An 18,240-nucleotide genomic window follows, 5' to 3' on the forward strand; every position below is an offset into this window, starting at 1 on the left:
TTATTTACAACAAGAAAAAAAAACAATGCGCAGCACAGTGCAGTGTGCATCTGAATATCATGTCCCTCACTACTCACTAATGGAAGTAATAGTGCACCGCAATGAGCCCATGAAAAATGTAACGCTTGAGTGATATAATTATAGAAAAAGTCAGGGCCAAAAACGCAGGGCCATTCGCACTTCTTCACCTTTTTGGCAGACCATATGATGACTCTGCACTGCAGTGAATCTTTGCCCTTGATAAGTGCTCCTAAATCCAAATCCTTGGTGTACTTTACTTCTGTTGTCAGTGCTTGGCCTTCTTGGCAATTATGGCTGTCAAGTTACGGACTCAGGTTAGTGTTTTCCTATGTAACTGAGCCTACAGAAACTCTTTCGGTAGGCTTTTGGTAGGACTTGGCCCAATGGTCGATGTGTTTGAGGCTTTTTGACTCACACATATCCTGAGGCAAAATTTTGTGACCAGGATAAGGAACCTTGGGGAATAAAAAAGAGGCACCAGCAGTCACATAGGGCAGATGATTATGAGCAAATTTACACTTGCTCTGTGTACATGCTGGGCAGAAGAGGGTTATAGTCCACTTCCTAAAAAACACACTGTTCTTCGCTACAACATCTTTATTAAAAACCATACATTAACCGCATATTAAGAGATTTGTTTGCGTCTAGTGATGACACTGCAAGCAGGTTTGCTACAAAACGCACCCGGGAGATGAAGGGAGACCTGGACCTCGTCCAAGTACAACACACAGCCTTGGAGCGGAATGAAGTCTGCCACTGTGTGTGTTTCTGATGCTCTGGAGGACCCACACAATCTGAACCTCTGCCAAAGCATCTGGAAGACTGAACGCAGAGAAATGACTCACACAGACTGGCACGTGATCCCAAGGGCCTCCCCTGTAATTTAGAATAAGGCAGTGCAGGTGACTGCACTTGCCCACAAGCCGAATGTCTGGAGAGCTGCAGTGTCAATGTTGGGATTTGCACCGTTACGTGTCACCCAGCGGGCTACGGATTTTTATATTACTTTTGCAGAGAGCAAACTGCACCAGAGCACAAATCTGTCTGAAAGGATGGGTGACAGTACAGTGAGACTAATGTGGGCATTAGTGATGCAATACTAAGAGAACAGGCATCTTACCGTAAAGTGGACAGAAAAGTGGTAGTGAGGGTGGAAGAGGGAATATAGATAATTTAGAGGCACTATGGAGAGGATGTTGATGTGGTAGTATGGAGGTAATTATAGACAAGCAATACAAATACAGGGGTTGAAAAAGGCAAAGTTGGCATCTGAAATGGAGATAGAGAAATCAGTAGAAAAGTGACATCTGAATAGAGAACGCCTCACTGTTACTTAATGAGATGTCACTTAATATTAATGAGATATTACTTCAAAGAGAAAGCTAATCTGTATTTCCTAGGATGATGAGCCCACGGATACCTTTCCCTCAATGACTGAAACCACCCAGAATAAACACTCACCGACTAGATCTCAGATTGAAACATTAACCCTGCCTCTTCTAACCCTAAACCCTAAACCTAAAAGCACCACAAGGCAAACTATAGTTTTGACAGAGAAAAGCTCAGCAAAGCAAAACAGAATTTAGAGGCAGGAGTGATCGCCTGTTTTACTTTTCTTCAGATCACTCCGATGCCCAAGGAAGCCTGAGACAAGTCAGATGAAGTCAAGAATAGAGGCATGACACAATTCCCATGGAGACCCGGGGGAGGTTGCACAAACAAAACCGCATTAAATTCCCCCAGTGGAATGATGCATTGTTCAGCTTATCTACACGGTCAGGAGTGGATGCCCAACAACATTAAAATGCCATTTCTCAGTGCTGGTGTATTGGTTGGGTTTAGAAACCTCAGCTCCTGTATGCACTTGCTGTGTGGGGTGTCCATCCAGGGCCCACAAATTCATTCACTGATGGCCTTGCACAAGTTCATATCCAATAACTAACTGAAAGACCTGGCGTGAACTGCAGCTTAGCTCCACAGAACTGAATGACAGATAAACATGAGAATATGACCATACCATTAACAGGCAGTCAATTGTCAAAGTCACAGTACAGCTTCATAGTAACATTTGGTGCTAATAAGTGCAAAAGATATCCAAGATAATAAAGGACAGAAAATGCCATGCCCTGTTTGATATGAACTGCAATGAACTGCAAGTGCAATTAATTATTATTATTATATTAATAATTACGCAATCCTAACTCCAAAATACCAGTGGTTGAAATTATTAATACAACTATCAATGGTTTTAGCTTGAGTTGAATACAAAATTATGGGCGTGTATAACAACACTTGTCAAAAAAAATGTAACCATGGCAATGGATGGCCTGCATGCACTTCTGTCTCAACCAGGAGAATGCATCAGCAGGAGTTCATCACTGAAAGGAAGTCTTTTGGAAAGCACATTCATTGCAGAGTGTTGGAGTAAAGCGGAGTGGCACTGAATTATTTTCAGACCTCTCCACTCATAGTATGTCTTTCCCAGTTTGACAACAAACTAAATAATCAATCTATCCTTTTTTCCAAAACCTTGTACTCTCATTTTTTGTTCATGTTTGTTTCTTCATATTCAAACATAGTAACATAAACCAAAACACATATATGAAGTGACAATTTCATTTTCAATTTCAATTTATTCTTGAGATTTAATCTATACACAACTAATCCACTTGGGTGCACACTCAGCACTGCTGGTACAAGTTTATGCCTTAAAGAGGAACCTGTTGAGAGAGTCAAGATGTTGCTTCACCAAATCTGGGCATTGTCAATTTGGGATAACATGAAGACCTGCCGCCTGACTGACAGAGGCAATCTATGCAGCCAAGTGGAGAGCTTAACATCATTCAGTATGACTGTTAAATCCTGTGCTAAAGAGGTTCCCCTGGGTCATAAATGAATTGCCTGGGGCCAGATGACTTACAGAACTGTGCAAGTATGAGCTAGTCAAATGAGGGCAGCACAGCAGGACTACAGTCTACCATGATGCTGTAACAGTCATGACAACAATACCCGGATACACATGTCCAGCTGTTTCCCAGTCGGACACAGTGGGTCTTAAATTGTACTCTGTGGACCACAAACTGCACTTGTGTTTTGCATCACTGCTCTGATAAATAAATCAGAATAATACTGTTTCTGTTAATATTAGATCATTAAATAATTGATTCCTTTGCAGATACCCTTATCCAGTTCAATTTCCATTCCTTTGATGTTGAATGTGTTACATTCATACAGTTACAGCATTTACTGTATTGAAGAAATACAAGTAAATTACAGTGTATCACCAAGGACTCAAACCCACAACCTTACAATACCCTAAGCCAGGCATTACCTATACCATTATTTCCTGTGTCAGTCTAAACACCTGAGAATATAGCAGCAGAGTCTGAATCACTGCAAAGTTCAGTCTCATTTATCTTCTAATTTGAGCTCAAATGCTGGGTACATGTTCAAAGATGACCAAACTGTTAGAGGAATACTGCTGACATTTAGTGAATACTTTCCCTCATATTGGTTCCAGTTTAAAATGTAGCATTGCCCAAATTACAGTTGAGCCTGCATTCATCAAACCCAATTACAAACAAAAGAGAAAGGGCACCACTCAACCAAAACATTCAATGGCATCCGGAAAAACAAAGGGCAAAAAGCTCCATTAAAAGCCTGGCCAAAATCTCCCTCCTCTTGTTTGCTGTTTGTGTGATGGCAGGTTGGTAGAAGGACTGTTGGAGCAGGTTTGATAGAATGGGCATCTTAATTAGTACCCAGACACAGCAGTTCGGTACCAACAGATTTGTTTTTTGTGAGAGACGGGGGCAGAAGCAGGGGGCTGCAGTGCCTGAGTAGAGCTGAGTCACTCCTGGGCTGTGGCAGCCAGGTTCTGCGAGTCCCAGGGTGAGGGCAATACATCACCACAGACTCCTCACTACCACCACTGGGCGAGGCTTTGCACCAGCGATACGTGATATACGTGTGTTATGATATGTTTGGGCATAAAACATTGCAGATGAATGGCAGGCATGATTCAAGATGCTGTTAAAAAAGCACAGCTTGCTACTCTTGCCAAATGCATACATTACATTACATTACAGGCATTCACATCCATAGCAACTTATTTAACTTAATTTAAACAGCTGGACATATACTGAAGGGATTCAGGTTTAGTACCTTGCTCAATGGTATAACAGCGGACTTCTACTTGAGAATCAAACCCGCGACCTGTAGGTACAGGCCTACTTCCCTGCCCAGCTGCCCGGTTACTCTGGTTGTTATAGTTATATGTTTTAACACCCATTTTCTGAACTAGGTAAAGCAACTTTTCATTATTGTTTGGAATGTGTTTTTTACAGGAGCAGATGAAATTAGACCTGCTAATACCTTTAGCTGATTTCAAAAGAATAATTCACATAAGAGCAATAGTGAGAACTGTACTTGTTTTCAGGCATGAACATCTAATTTTAATTTGGTTAGTTTCAATCTCACTCTCTGTTTTACTGTATTTTTTATTTTAAGGATTTGTGTGTATTTGTATACATACATACTGCTGTTCCCCTTGAAAAAGGGATGTCAACCTCAAAGAGTTCTCATAGATAAATAAAAAAGGTTTTAATGTTGACACTTACAAAACATTATCATATCATTATCATTATTATAATAAATAACAGGTAGTTTAGCTCCTGTGTGGGTGGTTTTTCATTAGTACAACTTTCAGAAAATGTGTACACCATGCTATATCCAATTTGATGGCTGTTTATTAATGTGACATAAATAAACAAGGACTTAATTATATATGCAAAATAAAAGAATACACACCACTTAATTCTGCAAAAGGTTAAGAGGTTCAAGAGAATACATCAGAGTGTGCTGTTAATCCCCAAGCAAAAAAAAAAACGAAATCTCTGTCAGTTTCTGTCAGTGTGAAATAGATACTGGTACCCAACCCGAACAATAATCTGAGCTCAAACAACACGATTTCCATCTTTTAAACATTTGGTTGTCACAGCATGGTGGGTCTAAATATACACCATGGCCATGGACACGTTCTATTTTGAAACCACAGCATCCAGCCAACATACAGCCGTGCAAATGCTTTACAGTGTGTTATATGGCCAGTTTTGGATCACTGTGTTAATGCTATGGTGACATTAGTAAGAGCCTCTCCCAGCACTGTGCTGACCTTATTCTGGGCTTGTTTGTTTTCCAGACAGAAAGGTGCTCTGTGTCACGGCTGCAGAGATGTCATTTTTTAGCTCACCTTAGTGACAGATGAAAAATAGATTCAACTTGTATTTCTGCCAAGAGATGAAGGCCACCTCTCAGCAACCCCGCCCAACCTCCTCTGGTTGCTCGCATACAAATCACAAACATTTGCACACACACATGTATCATCACCATATTTACCCCACAATTAAAATGTCAGCTTAACTTTGTTTTTTTTCCCATTGGTTTTCTTTAATCTGCTCCTGTTCCTTATGTTTTCCTGTCCGTGTATGTTCTGGAGAAAAACTAATCTTGGATTAATTTCATTTAACTGTTGAAGGGGTTGTCAGGTGGCCCATCCTGCTAACACTCTGGTTTTCAGTGCAATGATAATCTGTAAGTGTCTGTAGCTACAATCCAGGGAGAGAGGGCATTGGTCAGAGGGACTGCCCTTCCCATTGCATCACACAAGGGAAACTCCTCCAATCCCTGTCTCCCTACACCATCTGAATACACAAAGTACATTTCTACAATGGAGGGACTCTGCAGCTCAACTGGTGAAGTGAACAGAAGTGGTTGCTGGCAACATATATTTCAGAGGTGAGCATGTGATTGCCTATAATCTGCCAAATGTCCATGCATCCAAGTAAAGCAGTGATAGAATGGACATACTAATATTTATCTGGAACATTAGAAGAGTACTTCTAACAGTGGTACATATATAGTGTGGCAAAAAAAACAACAAATTATGTTACAACTGTTCCTAGATTGTACAGGGAAAAAACTTAAAAGATAGAGAAAAAATATCTTACAACTGCTCCTGTAATATCTCCCCCCAGATAATAGCGAGATTGCTTTCATGGCTTGCTCTATGGACAAAAATGTGTGAGTGACATTTTACTGTAAAAATAATACCTCCCAAGGATGAACTGTCATGATGCCATCTAAAGCCATTGCACTGCCAGGGTAAATCCATTGGTGAAGAAAGGGTTCCACTTAATGCTCTTTTAAGCATGCTTTCTTCAGCTGTGTAATGTGCAGCTTGAAGCTACACTGAATAAACAGATGATACATTATCTTTTTGTTAAGCACATTAGAACCCTACTCTCCTGCCAGATACATAATGGATGTCTCTGTCCTGTTTAACATTAGCTAGAAGGGGGTTACTGCACTGGCCTCTTGTCCCTCACCGATGGAAAACAACTGTTCAATTCTCTCAAAAAGAGGGCCCCTCAACGATCAAGTGAGAGCAACCCTTCTGGGCATGATCCGCATTTGTGATGTCAACAGCTTGACTCACTGCTAGGATGTCAGCAGCCAGGAGACAGCTCTTTATAATCAATGTTACTCTAGGACTTGTGATTACATGTTATGTTCCAAAATGGGAAGTGTTGTTAGGGGGTTCAAGCACAAACCATGATTTTATACCTGTAAGTATTAGCTATTATTTGTCTGCCATATCTCTAAAAAAATAAGGAATGACTTCTACACATCGTACACTTGTGATACACTGGAAGTTAAAAAGTTTGGTACATAGATGTATGTCCATAAAGAATAAATCTGCCTCAAGAACACACTTAAAACATCTGCTGTATAGGATTTTCCATCAATTTTGTGAGAAAATCTTTTAAAATATCAGTGTCCAGTGGTCCTCTGCACCCAATGCTAATCCCCAAAATGCTCGTTCCAAGTCCAAAGCCCAACTCCCACTTCTCCACAAAAATAAATATTACCATGGAGAAGGCTCTGTCTGCAGCACATGCCACACATGGGACCCAGGCCATTGGCTATGGGGAGAGTCAGGAGCTCCTGACCAAGAGGAAATCGTTCAACTGCAGTGCTGGTGACCCAAATTCCAACCTATTGAGAAACCACTTCACACAGAACGATACTGTGTTGGGTTTTATTCCTCATTAAATACGGAAGCCCCTCCAGCAGTCCATATGGATCATTTTACAAAGCAGGTCGGATGTGTGACCCCTCTCCTGCTTATGTGGCATGAGGGGGCACACATTCTTTTTTTTACAGTGCTTATTAGTCCATAGACAGCAGATGCGATATTGATTCTCTGCAAGCAGGCAGACCCAAAATTCGCTTTCAGATGGTATCCATTGTCTAGATTACAGTTTCATTCTTTTCTCGACCATTTTATCGATAAAGAAAAAAACAACTAACAATTTGTGAAAATAGAGGAAGGCGGTGCATGTGTGGCTAAATACATTATGGATGTTTTGAAAACTGTAAGAAGCACTTTTCCAAATAATCTCTTTTCCTGTTGTTTGTAACCCAGAGGTTGTACTGCATGTTTTTGGTCTCCCAGAAAACAAGACTATTGCTTTAGCAGCTCATAATTGTTGTCATGACATAATGATGTCACAACTGCAGCATTATATACAGAATTATCAGGAAGCAGGAGAGGCTCTAATCATTTCATTAAGCTGCATTGCATGGTCGCTGTTCCATAGACTTCCCATTGAGGCCAACATTTTTTCCACTAGAGTAACCACAGGGTAATGTTGTGTATCTTTCTATGGCCCTGAATCATGTAAGCTATGCTAAGGCTTGCCTTTTCCCTAGTGGGTGAGGATGAACTCGCTCTTCCCATGTCAGTGCACTCCACAGCCGTTGCTTCCCATCATTTTAGCCTGGAACAGCACACATGTTGCCAGAGGCCCTTTTCCACAACAGAGTCATAGAGCTGCGTTTTATTTCCATTGACAATCCTTGTTGGGTTTTTACTTCCATCCACCACAAGCTCCCCCGCCACCTCTCAGATGTCCCCATTTTAACTGTGGCACTTCTGGACTTCCACCTTTTATAATCCAGCCCTTTTCAAATAATCTCATTTTGTCTAGGCTATGTCCTTCATTTTATTCATTTTATGGAACATTCGGAAGACCGGTTATTGTCAAGTTTAGTACTTTTTCATTTCAAATTGCCCTTCACTCCACACACCACACAAACACCAAAAATTATTGTAGTGTTCTCACGCCCCCTCTGTCAGTCACTTTTGTGTTAACTGAAGACTTCAACAAGAGCTCCTGCCATCCTGATTTCAAGTTATCTTAAACCACCACTCTCACTCGCACTTATCATTAATTCAGTGAACTTCCAACAACTTCAGCATTAGGGACTTTCCAGTGGGGCACAATTAATGATGTAATGTGTACCCACTCTTAGGAAAATGCCAAAAACAGGAGTAACAATATCAGAAACATCATGCCTCTTAATTTCTGGCAGTTTCAGTTCTGGGGTATTTCTCTCTTACATTGTGATTAGATTAGATTAGACTAATGAACTTATTTTCATGGCAGTGAATTCAGGAGTTTTCATCATCGGAACAAATATATTTGTTTTTGTTCTAATACTGCAACATCTGCAGACATACACATTTCTGTGGCCATATGTAATTCATATCAATAATGACAGCAATGCAGATGAGGTTAAAAGTTCATCCTTCGTTGGATCATTCAGATCAAAAGCTGTTGCAGTCCTAAACTGTTTCATCTGCGGAGAGCCAGCAGCTGATGTGCAAGCATCCTGACGCGTAAAAACTGACCTTGCTGATCTCCCTTGCTCTCCTGCCAACACAAAACATTGTCTAATGATCACAGGTGAAGTCCTCTGAACGCGAAAGAAGAACACAGTGGATTATACTAAGGTGAACAATTGATTGGTCTTGAAATTGTGCTGCGCAGACGTGCTGCTTTCACAGGGCGTCCCTAATGGGAGCTAACTCAGCCTCCTGTAGAAGGAAGTGAGGATCACCAACATATTCTATGCTACCATTCTACTTCAGCGAAACTCAAGGGGGTATGAAGATGCAACAGACATATGTTTTAATCAATGGCAGTGCACAGATCACTAAGGACAAATTGTAACAACCTCAGATTGGATTGGATTTAAACCTCAAACTCAGATGATTATTTTGCTACACTGCCACAGCAACACAGCAATAGAGCTCAGAACTGAACCACCAGCCTTTAAGTTACAAATCCAGTTCCTTAATGACTGTCATACTGTCACTTTTATAATTATCAACATCAGCATTACATTTTTATTATAATTTTACTTGAGGAATCACAATTACCACAACAAATGTCCATCAGCACGGTTTGTTGTTCTTGTCAAGAATTACTTTGTGGAGCTGGCAGTCATGTCCTGTGTAGCACACATGAACAACACACATGGTGGAGTATGTGAAATAACAATAACAGATGGTTAATGATCTGCAACCATACTATCATAGAAAAAACACGATAGTATGGTTGCACAGGGATGAAATTGTTACAAGTTAATGACCGGAGAGAGCCAAGGCAACTCCCCTCCTTTGCCTTTTGCAGTTTGAGATCACATCAGTTCCAACTCTCAACAGATCCAACTCTCAATTTTTGGCCTCTGTAAGTTCTCCCATACTGAAAAGACAACATGGCGGCTGACTGTATTGCAGCAGGCTGGCAGAAGTGACCCACTCACTCAGATAAGTTATGAGCAAGAACATACCATCATCATCATCATCATCTGTCTCTCTCCACCCACCCTTCCTGCCCTTTATCATCTAGCCTTACACAACCTTTCCCTATGGTGAGCATTCAGGGATGTATGCATAACTGATTAAAATAATGGATTGTGTCTGCTTCTGTTTTCAAAGAGGAATAAAAAGAACAAGGTAGTGTATCGTCCAATATGTGCAGGGGCATTTACTAAACCCAGACAATGTATTCCAGGAATAAAATTGAATTTTAAATTGATTGTAAACAGTCCAATTTTTTTATACTCAGAACTACACAGTGTGAAAGAAAAACTTTCTAGATAAACATAAGCAGGCCTACAATGGAGATAACTGAAGAAGGAGGTAGTGAATGAATTACAAAAAAGAGATAAATTCCATGAATCGCTGTCGTCCCAAGATCTTTGAGTCCTAGGGAAGCTCAGGTATTTCATTTTTTTATCCTTTCTTAATTTTTACTCTCATCCTCCAGGGATTAAGCACAGACCAAGCACGAACCTCGGGTGGTAAAAGAAAGAGTATGTGTCTGGATGTTCCGTAAGCCATAATTTAGCATGGAGGCTACCCGTAATGGGTTGTGATATAACAGAACCCTCCCCCAGACCACATGGTGAAGCCAGTATTTATAAATGCCCCAAATTGAAAGCGAGTGTCCTCACAACAACTTTCCTTATAAAAAAAGTCACACTTTCTGTGTTAGAACATTTTATTATTTTCTGTGATAGCTTCAGTACACAAATTATTCCCTTTGGTTTAAATTTGTAATCATTTTACTGAATCTAGAAGAGAGAGTGTATTTGATCGCAATACTAGTAAGGCAAGGTTTTAAACTGTGAGCCAAATTGGAATTTTGACTGAACAACATGGAATGATATAGGGTTTACAGCGCTAATCCTGTCCTTTGACAATTAAAGTTCTACACAGTATATCACCACCAGCCTCCAACAGCCAAACACACCGAAAGTCACATATTTACTGTTCGAAGTACATTGCTTCTTTTATGTAACAGTAATAATAACATTTTTAATTACATCCAGAGTGCTTCAACAGAAGTGCATGAAGCTGCTATATACAAGAATTTAGAAATCCATAGGGTATAATATGTTTTAGCACATGCTGAGTCTTGCCCTTCTACTACAGTTATACCACAATTGCAAGTCTTGGATTTTGGCTCAGCCTTCAGCTTGCCCATGAAATACTTCCCTCTTTTGTACTGTACTCAATCTTGGCTCTCTACCTCAATGGTTGCCTCTGTCCCAATACATGCCATCCTCTGTAATGGATAAATAGACTATCTGGGTATTAGATCCTAAGACTGCATTTTGCAGTTCTCTTTAGAGTTGCCATAATTTTTCCTATCATTCCTTCACATCTTCAAGTTAATTTTGTTTGAACAGTGACCTTTAAGAGGTTATCATTTGTATTTTGTTTTCCACACAAACAGAGAGAGAGAGAGAGAGAGCAAGTGAGAGCGAGAGCAAGAAAGAGAAAGAGATTCCCACACCTCAGATCCCCTTCGGCATGGAATTTAATTTTCATATACAAAAGTGTTACTGAGTAATATGCAAGGTGGGTATGTCCGTTACTCTTGTGAAGATATCGAGTAAACACATCAAAACGTAATAATGGCTCAGAAAGTAACTGCGTCCAGTTCTCTATGAGTACAGTGTGTAATTAATAAAAATGATTTAATAATTCCTTACATTTATATAGCACATTTCTCAAAACTCAAAGCGTTTTTTACAGTGATGTGGGTGGGTTAAGGTTAGAGTTAAGGTCACCACCAATCTGTAGCACCCACCTGGGTGATGCGCGGCAGCCATTTTGCACCAGAACTCTCACCACGCATCAGCTGAGGTGGAGAGGGAGAGAATGATTTTTTTCCAATTGAACTGGGGGATGATTAGGCGAAAGTTTATTTCAATTTTTATTTGAAAGGCCTGTCCCACAATACAGTGAAGAGAAAATAAAAAACTAAGGTAAAAAAAAAAAAGCAATACGTCTAGACTTCAGGTGCATAGCAGGGAACAGAAAAGGCCATCACACTGGATTATCCTCAGGTTCCACAGGAAGAGAAATATATTTCTTCCTTTCTGATGTGCACAGTACTCCCAACTCTATTTTTACAAGCTTCTGCAATTGTCTGAAACTCTAGAAAATACATACTCCCAGACTTTTGGGCAAATGGGTTAACCACATTTTCAAAATCACAAGAAAAGAAACTCCCTAATTATCTCTTCACTTGTGGTCACTGACAACAACGACAAAAACTCACTCTCACCATTTGCATCATTTAGACACTGATTCTGCAGCAGAGCCCTGTCTTGGCCATTCAGTTAGCTAGTCCTATTCAGTCATTTTTAAGTGATAGGCAGGTAGAGAGAAAGAAGGAAGATGACATGTCACACCCCAGACTGCAATGAAGCCAAGGAGAGGAGGCTAGGTGGTTAAAAATATTGCCTTACGCGCTGCAATAGGGCTTCTTCTCGTAGCCTTTGTAGTTCTTCATGTTGAGAGTCATTTTGCACACCTCACAGTGGAAGCATCCTTTGTGCCAGTTCTAGAACAGAAAACACACAAAGCTGTTTCAAGGACTTCCATTATAGGTTCAACGGCTTGTTCCATATTATAAACTTGTAATGAAATGTTTTTTAGGCTTGATCAATGTTATATGAGTCAAACTATCTGCAGAACCCACAATCTCATTGTGCATCACACACACCTCTACGAATGGCATGGAAAATTATATGTTGCACATTTAGATATTAGGAAGCCTAATATTTTTGCTTATTCTACTGGACAGAGTAGAGCAGCAGGGTACAACTATAAACCAGAAAATACTTTTCAGCCACATTACCTTCTCAGACAATCAATGTGGCACACCACCTTTTCACTTAAAAATAGCCTGTAATTTAGTTACCACAGCCTCATAGCACATATGACTACACTGGTACGTACTTCTAAAATAAACGGAAACCTAACAAAAGTCTCATGTAATTTAGGTCAAAACATTTCAATCTTATGTTTTTCAATGAAAAGCTACATAAAGATTACAGGAATGTATCACTGGTGTGATGCAAAAATATACTGTATATTTTTTTGTCTTTTTTAGGTATAATATGTTATTATTCTTTCAACATTTCTCATAACTTGGCGGCTTAAAAAATTGGTTCAGATCCCCTTGTGATTAGCCCATAATATTGTGTTGATAAACAAACAAACAAATAAATAAATACAATCATTTGCTATTTCTGAAAGGCTTTGTCAACACCAATGCTATAGCCTACTCCATACTAACATATGAGCTACTAAGAAGTAAGTTGGATTACAGGTATAAAAACAGCCAAAACAGGTTGTATGACACCATATTTTAAAAATGAGACACAATGGAATAATCAAGTTTGTTATTGCCTACTTTTAATTTTTTATGGAAATTAGCATGAATGACTAAGTACGTCAGTTAGTAATTTCTAGTTCTACAGAAACGGTATTAGATTGACAGGTAAAAGGATAACCAGGCAAATCACATACTTTATTATTACTTTATTCTATTAGTCACAGGTGTCCCACAATTATGGAGCACACAAAAAAAGATATATTTGTCATATCTACTGACCTTAAGATAGAAGACATAGCATTCCATCCAGTCTGTATGGTAAAACCTTCCTCCCTACTACAAATGTCTATTTTGGCTTTGTTCATCTCAGGCTTACTGTTAAAACATAAAATGTCCTTATAAATTCTTCCTCTGTTCTTATCCCAAATTGGAATACCAAGTCAAACACACATACACCCTCTAGTATGTGTGGACAAGTTTAAACCTTGGTAAATCCTCGGGTATGTGCACAGTATTATAAGACGCTAGCCAGTAAATTTACCTTTGCATTGTGTCAGCTAGTTTGTTGGCTCGTGTATGACACCTCTTTCAATGGCATTACTCAGTGTTACACCTGCATCTGTGGTTGATCAGACTGGCATCATATACATAAAGCTGCTGAAACTAAGGCATATCTAAGCCAGTCACTACTCCTTTTATACTTGACCCTCAAGCTCCATTCAGTAAACACTGTGCTGTTTACTTCAGAATTTAATAATTCACTTCAATAATGCTCACCACAACATCTCTGATAAATGCTAATTCCGAGTAACTAGCTGTTGACGACTGATCAGACGTGCTTGTTGAAGGTGAGGAGAGAATGAGGGAACAACTTGGCCTGTATCAGTTACTTTAATGGAAATATTGCCACCTGATGTTCTGCGAGGTGATTAAGAGCACAAGACTACATCCTAAAGATCTGTCAGGCCCGTTCTCAATCCCCAACTTTTAAACATTTTTGTGAGATGACAGCAGCCTTACACGGTGAAAACAACATGGGAGGGAGTCCCAGGTTCTGGGATTCATAAAAGCATGGGTGAATCAGCGTAGATAAGCCACTCAGGTTTTATGACTTCACAAATTTCTGGATTCTCGCTAACCTGGTGGGTCGTTCGTCTTTCTCGCACGAATGCTATCGCCTATTTTCACGTCACTGCTAATGATGAAACCTGGAGTTATCACGTTCTGTTTAGCCTGTCTTTGCCATGACTTAATAATAATCATTTTTACTATCATTATTTCTCAAAAACATTTTACAAAAACTAGAGTTCTAGACAACATTAAAATGCAGGCCTTATTATGTAAGACGCAATTAGCCTATCTTTGAAGCGTTCAGTAGGACTGCTGAACCTGTTTTTGTGCTTCGTTCAAGAGTAGGCTATGCGAGATTGAACTATAGAGTCAAGTATGATATGCTTTAATTGAGCGTATAAATATACTCTTCTTTGTGAATAACTGCGTAGATCTCACTGCATATAATCTACGAACAGATAAGTCAGTCTTAAAAAAAACATTGCTTCACCTCCACCGCACCACCTAGGTCAGATAAAATGTAGCCTAGTAGCCTATGTCCAATCAATATCGCACTTCTGCCCAATAGCCTATGATACGTGCTGAAGTGGGTTAACAGCAGAACAGCTAGTAGCTGTGTTTCAAGTAATTAAAATAAGTAAGGTAACTCCAGTGTTTCTGGAATCGTTTTACTCTCCCATACGTTAAAATATAGCACTTTGCAAAGAACCGGACAGGATGCAAAGCTGTTTATCAATTGACGAAATAGTAAATTATCTACGCTTTCAAATTATAAAGTGTTAATCAACATCAGCAAGCCTACTTTATATTTTCACGACGTTGTCACAATTTGTAGGATACATCAAGAAGAGCAGCGTCACCTTTAATTCAAGAGCATTTCTGGATACTGGAAACTAATTATCATTATAGTGGAACGGAAGACATGACTTACCTTGTCCAGACAATTCACTTTCTCCGTCGGGTAGACAATTTTCCCACAGCGCGCACATTGGGGGTTCATTTTGAATCAGCTAGATATACAATATTCCTTCGTCTTACGCGCAAATTCAGAAGATATTAGGTTTGCGGAGATGCAGCAACGTCACCTCACATCCCGATTTTAACACAAAACAACAAACAAAAACGTAGCCTACAACAGTACACGGGTTCTGCTGTTAGTTCCCACGATAGTTGTTCTGCTAGACTTGAATCGATACAGTAAGTGAAGGGTGCACGGACTCGAGCCGTTGATGCGTGTGACACAGCACCTAAAACAAGCTGACGGTTTATTAAGCGACGCTACAGCACGGAAGGGGGAAACCCTCGGCGTAGGGCTGTGCTGAAGCTGCGAGAGAGACAGGGCGTGCAGTACATCATACGGTGGAACAAGAAGAATCTCTTAGCAACATAGCCCCAGCAGGTACCTCTGCGCGTTGAGTAGAGGGACATCTTTAAATGGGGAGGGGAAGGACTCTCCTACCGTTATGTTTATGTTATATCATTATGATAAGCCTCGGTCTGAATAAATTACTAATTTGTTTGCCGGATATATTTCCTATGTTAGGGGTCCAAGCAGCGACGCTGCTGGAATCATATTGTTTTGTTCTGTTTTTTTATGAGGGGTCCAAGCAGCTAAGCTGCTGAAACACTTGTTTTTGTTGTGCTTTTTATTAGGGGTCCAACCAGCGAAGCAGCTGCAACCCTATTATTTTTATTATTATTATTCCTTAAAATGAATGGGCACCAAAAACCATAAACTGTAGAGCTATGAAACTTGGCAGGTATGTCCCTATGCCAACGCCCCCAATACTTTCGCATTGACGCCTTGTGGTCAGATTGTGGTGCTGGATCATATATTCCCGATTTAATTTGTGCCTGCCAAAAATTTTCCGCCATTTGTTTTGCAAATAAGGCTATAAAGAATCTTTGGAGCCTGACCCTCAAAAATCAATAAGAACATGTCAATGATGTGACACATCACACGTCAATAAATAGTGGGCGTGGCCATTTTTACTAAAAAAGCTGTTAATCATGAACGATGATCCTCACCAAATATGGTATACTACAGCACATGATTCTGAGGCACCTCTCTGCCAATGGCTGGTGTTACAAGAACCAAAATAAGTTTAAATGCTTATAACTCTTCAACCTTTTGACCAATCAGGCTGAAATTTTCTAGGCAACATCCCTGTGAAAGACAGCAACAAAAAATGACTAAAACAATGTATTAAAAAACATAGCTGCCTTCAGCCAATCTGATATCAGCAGCCATTTGACAGGCGTAGCAATGGCCGATCATTATGAATCTTGGCGAGTATACTGACCTCTTGACTTGGTACTACCTTGTAAAATTTCGGATCAGTCGGCCATTAGCGGCTGCTATAGCAAATATGCAGTTTTTCAAAGAGTGTATCATTGGCTGTGGTTAATAGAACATCATGTAATTTACATACGTAGATCCTACTCCAGCTGATACTTAACTTTCCCTCAAGAAACAATATCAGCAACCATTTTGATTTTTAGAAATTTAGAATTATGGACAAAACCTACTTTCGTGAATTTTCAAAAAAAAAATTTGAATTCTGAAAACAAATATGGCTGCCATATGAAAATTATTATCTATGAGCGTGGACATTTTTACTAAAACAGCAGTAAGTCATGAACGCTTTGTCCAATCATCATAAAACTTGGCTAACTTGCACAATGATTGCTTAGGTTTGTGGCCTTTCACCAATAAGTCAGACTTAAAGAGGATAATAAATTTAAATGCTTCTAACTCCTCAGTTCCTTGACCAATGAAGTTGAATCTTTGCATGCTATATCTTTGTGCTGGTCTGCCAGTGGATGTACAATGATGCAATGTACAAAGTAATATCTAAAAAAATATGAATGCCTTCAGTCAGTTGTCAGTAGGTGTCAGGGTTCTGTGTCTTCCCCCTGTTATTGCTGGTTGGGCCGCCAGATGGCGGCACCTCTGCTTTGTGTCTTGTTTAATTGTTTTATTGTTTTCAATCATCCAATTATTGGTTGCTTATTGTCTCGTGTTCCCTTCCCTCTCTGTGGCCTGATTGTTCATTGTGCCCTCCTGTGTCTCGTCTGCGTCGTGTCTATTTAAGTCTCCCTTCTCCCTGACTCAGGTGCTGGATCCTTGCCTGCCTGTTGCCTGCCTGCCTGCCTGCTTGCTTGCTTGCTTGCTTGCTTGCCTGCCTGCCTGCCTGCCTGCTTGTTGCCTGTTTTTGGAGTTTGTTGGTTGGTTTGTTTGTTTGTGCCTTCGAGCGTTTTTCGGTCCTGAGTGTTCCTGCCCCTGTTCTGTTCTTTACGTGTTTTCGGTCTTTTGTATTTTCTTGTTCCCCGCTTTTTGGAGTTTTTTCTTTGTTTGTTATAGCCGCCCTGTGAGGCTTTCTGTTACCTTTGTTCCCCATTCGTAAGTAAAGTCTTTGTTTTGCCTATTTTGGAGTTGTTTTTCCCTGCACATTTGGGTCCATTCCTGTGCCCCCCTGACAGTAGGCTTGTGGCAGTCTTAGCTATGGCTTATAATCATCAAACTTGTATGTTTGTTAACTTTTAAGCAAGGTAACTTCTCACGCACAGATTTTCAGTACTTCAGAATCTCTTCCTATAGTATTAGAATGAAAGGCTATAGGTTTGTGCCAGCTACCAAAATGACAGCCATTTTGTTATTCCCATTCTTATGTTGCTTTGTCTTAAATGCTTTCACAGCCAGGTGGTGTTTCACAAGACATGTGGTGCCCATGGAGAAATCAACGCAAAACAGCATGTTTAGTGTTTGTTTACACCGCAATTACCTTTAAAAATTGAAGAGCCTAAGGATAAGTCTTTCCAAACTGAGTGATCTGAACTAGGGTTGAGGGTTAGAGTTGAGATCTACTCCTCCTGATGTGTGGGTAACTCCATTGTGCCTTTATTACGTCATCTTCCAGTGTGGATCACATCAATGGGGCATCAACAGAGGGATCATGGGGAAGAGATGAAGCAATCAGAAGCTCCTCTGAATCAGTAAAGAATGTATACTGCTGAGAGATCAAGGAAACACTGCCTCAATGGATAAATGTAATTTAACCATGACGGATAATCAGGCAAAACCTCGCTTTTGAGCTCCAAAAAC

General features: G+C 40.0%; 1 protein-coding gene across 3 annotated transcripts in view; it reads right to left on the minus strand.

Annotated features, from left to right (window-relative positions):
* LOC118225630 (LIM zinc-binding domain-containing Nebulette-like) overlaps positions 1–15,403 on the minus strand; it is an 85,448-nt gene extending 70,045 nt beyond the window's left edge. The window contains exons 1-2 of one of the 3 annotated variants that reach the window (XM_035414360.1): positions 15,067–15,403; positions 12,193–12,287 (exon numbers count right to left, since the gene is read on the minus strand). In XM_035414360.1, coding sequence (XP_035270251.1) covers positions 12,193–12,287; positions 15,067–15,135 — 164 coding nt within the window. In that variant the 5' untranslated portion in view covers positions 15,136–15,403. Of the gene's footprint in view, positions 1–12,192; positions 12,288–13,343; positions 13,363–15,066 lie in introns of those variants that run through there. The other 2 variants (XM_035414361.1, XM_035414362.1) reach the window with 2 other exon arrangements.
* Positions 15,404–18,240: the final 2,837 nt, after the last annotated feature.

The sequence above is a fragment of the Anguilla anguilla genome, chromosome 4, assembly GCF_013347855.1.
Source record: "Anguilla anguilla isolate fAngAng1 chromosome 4, fAngAng1.pri, whole genome shotgun sequence".
Classification (NCBI taxonomy): Eukaryota; Metazoa; Chordata; class Actinopteri; order Anguilliformes; family Anguillidae; genus Anguilla; species Anguilla anguilla.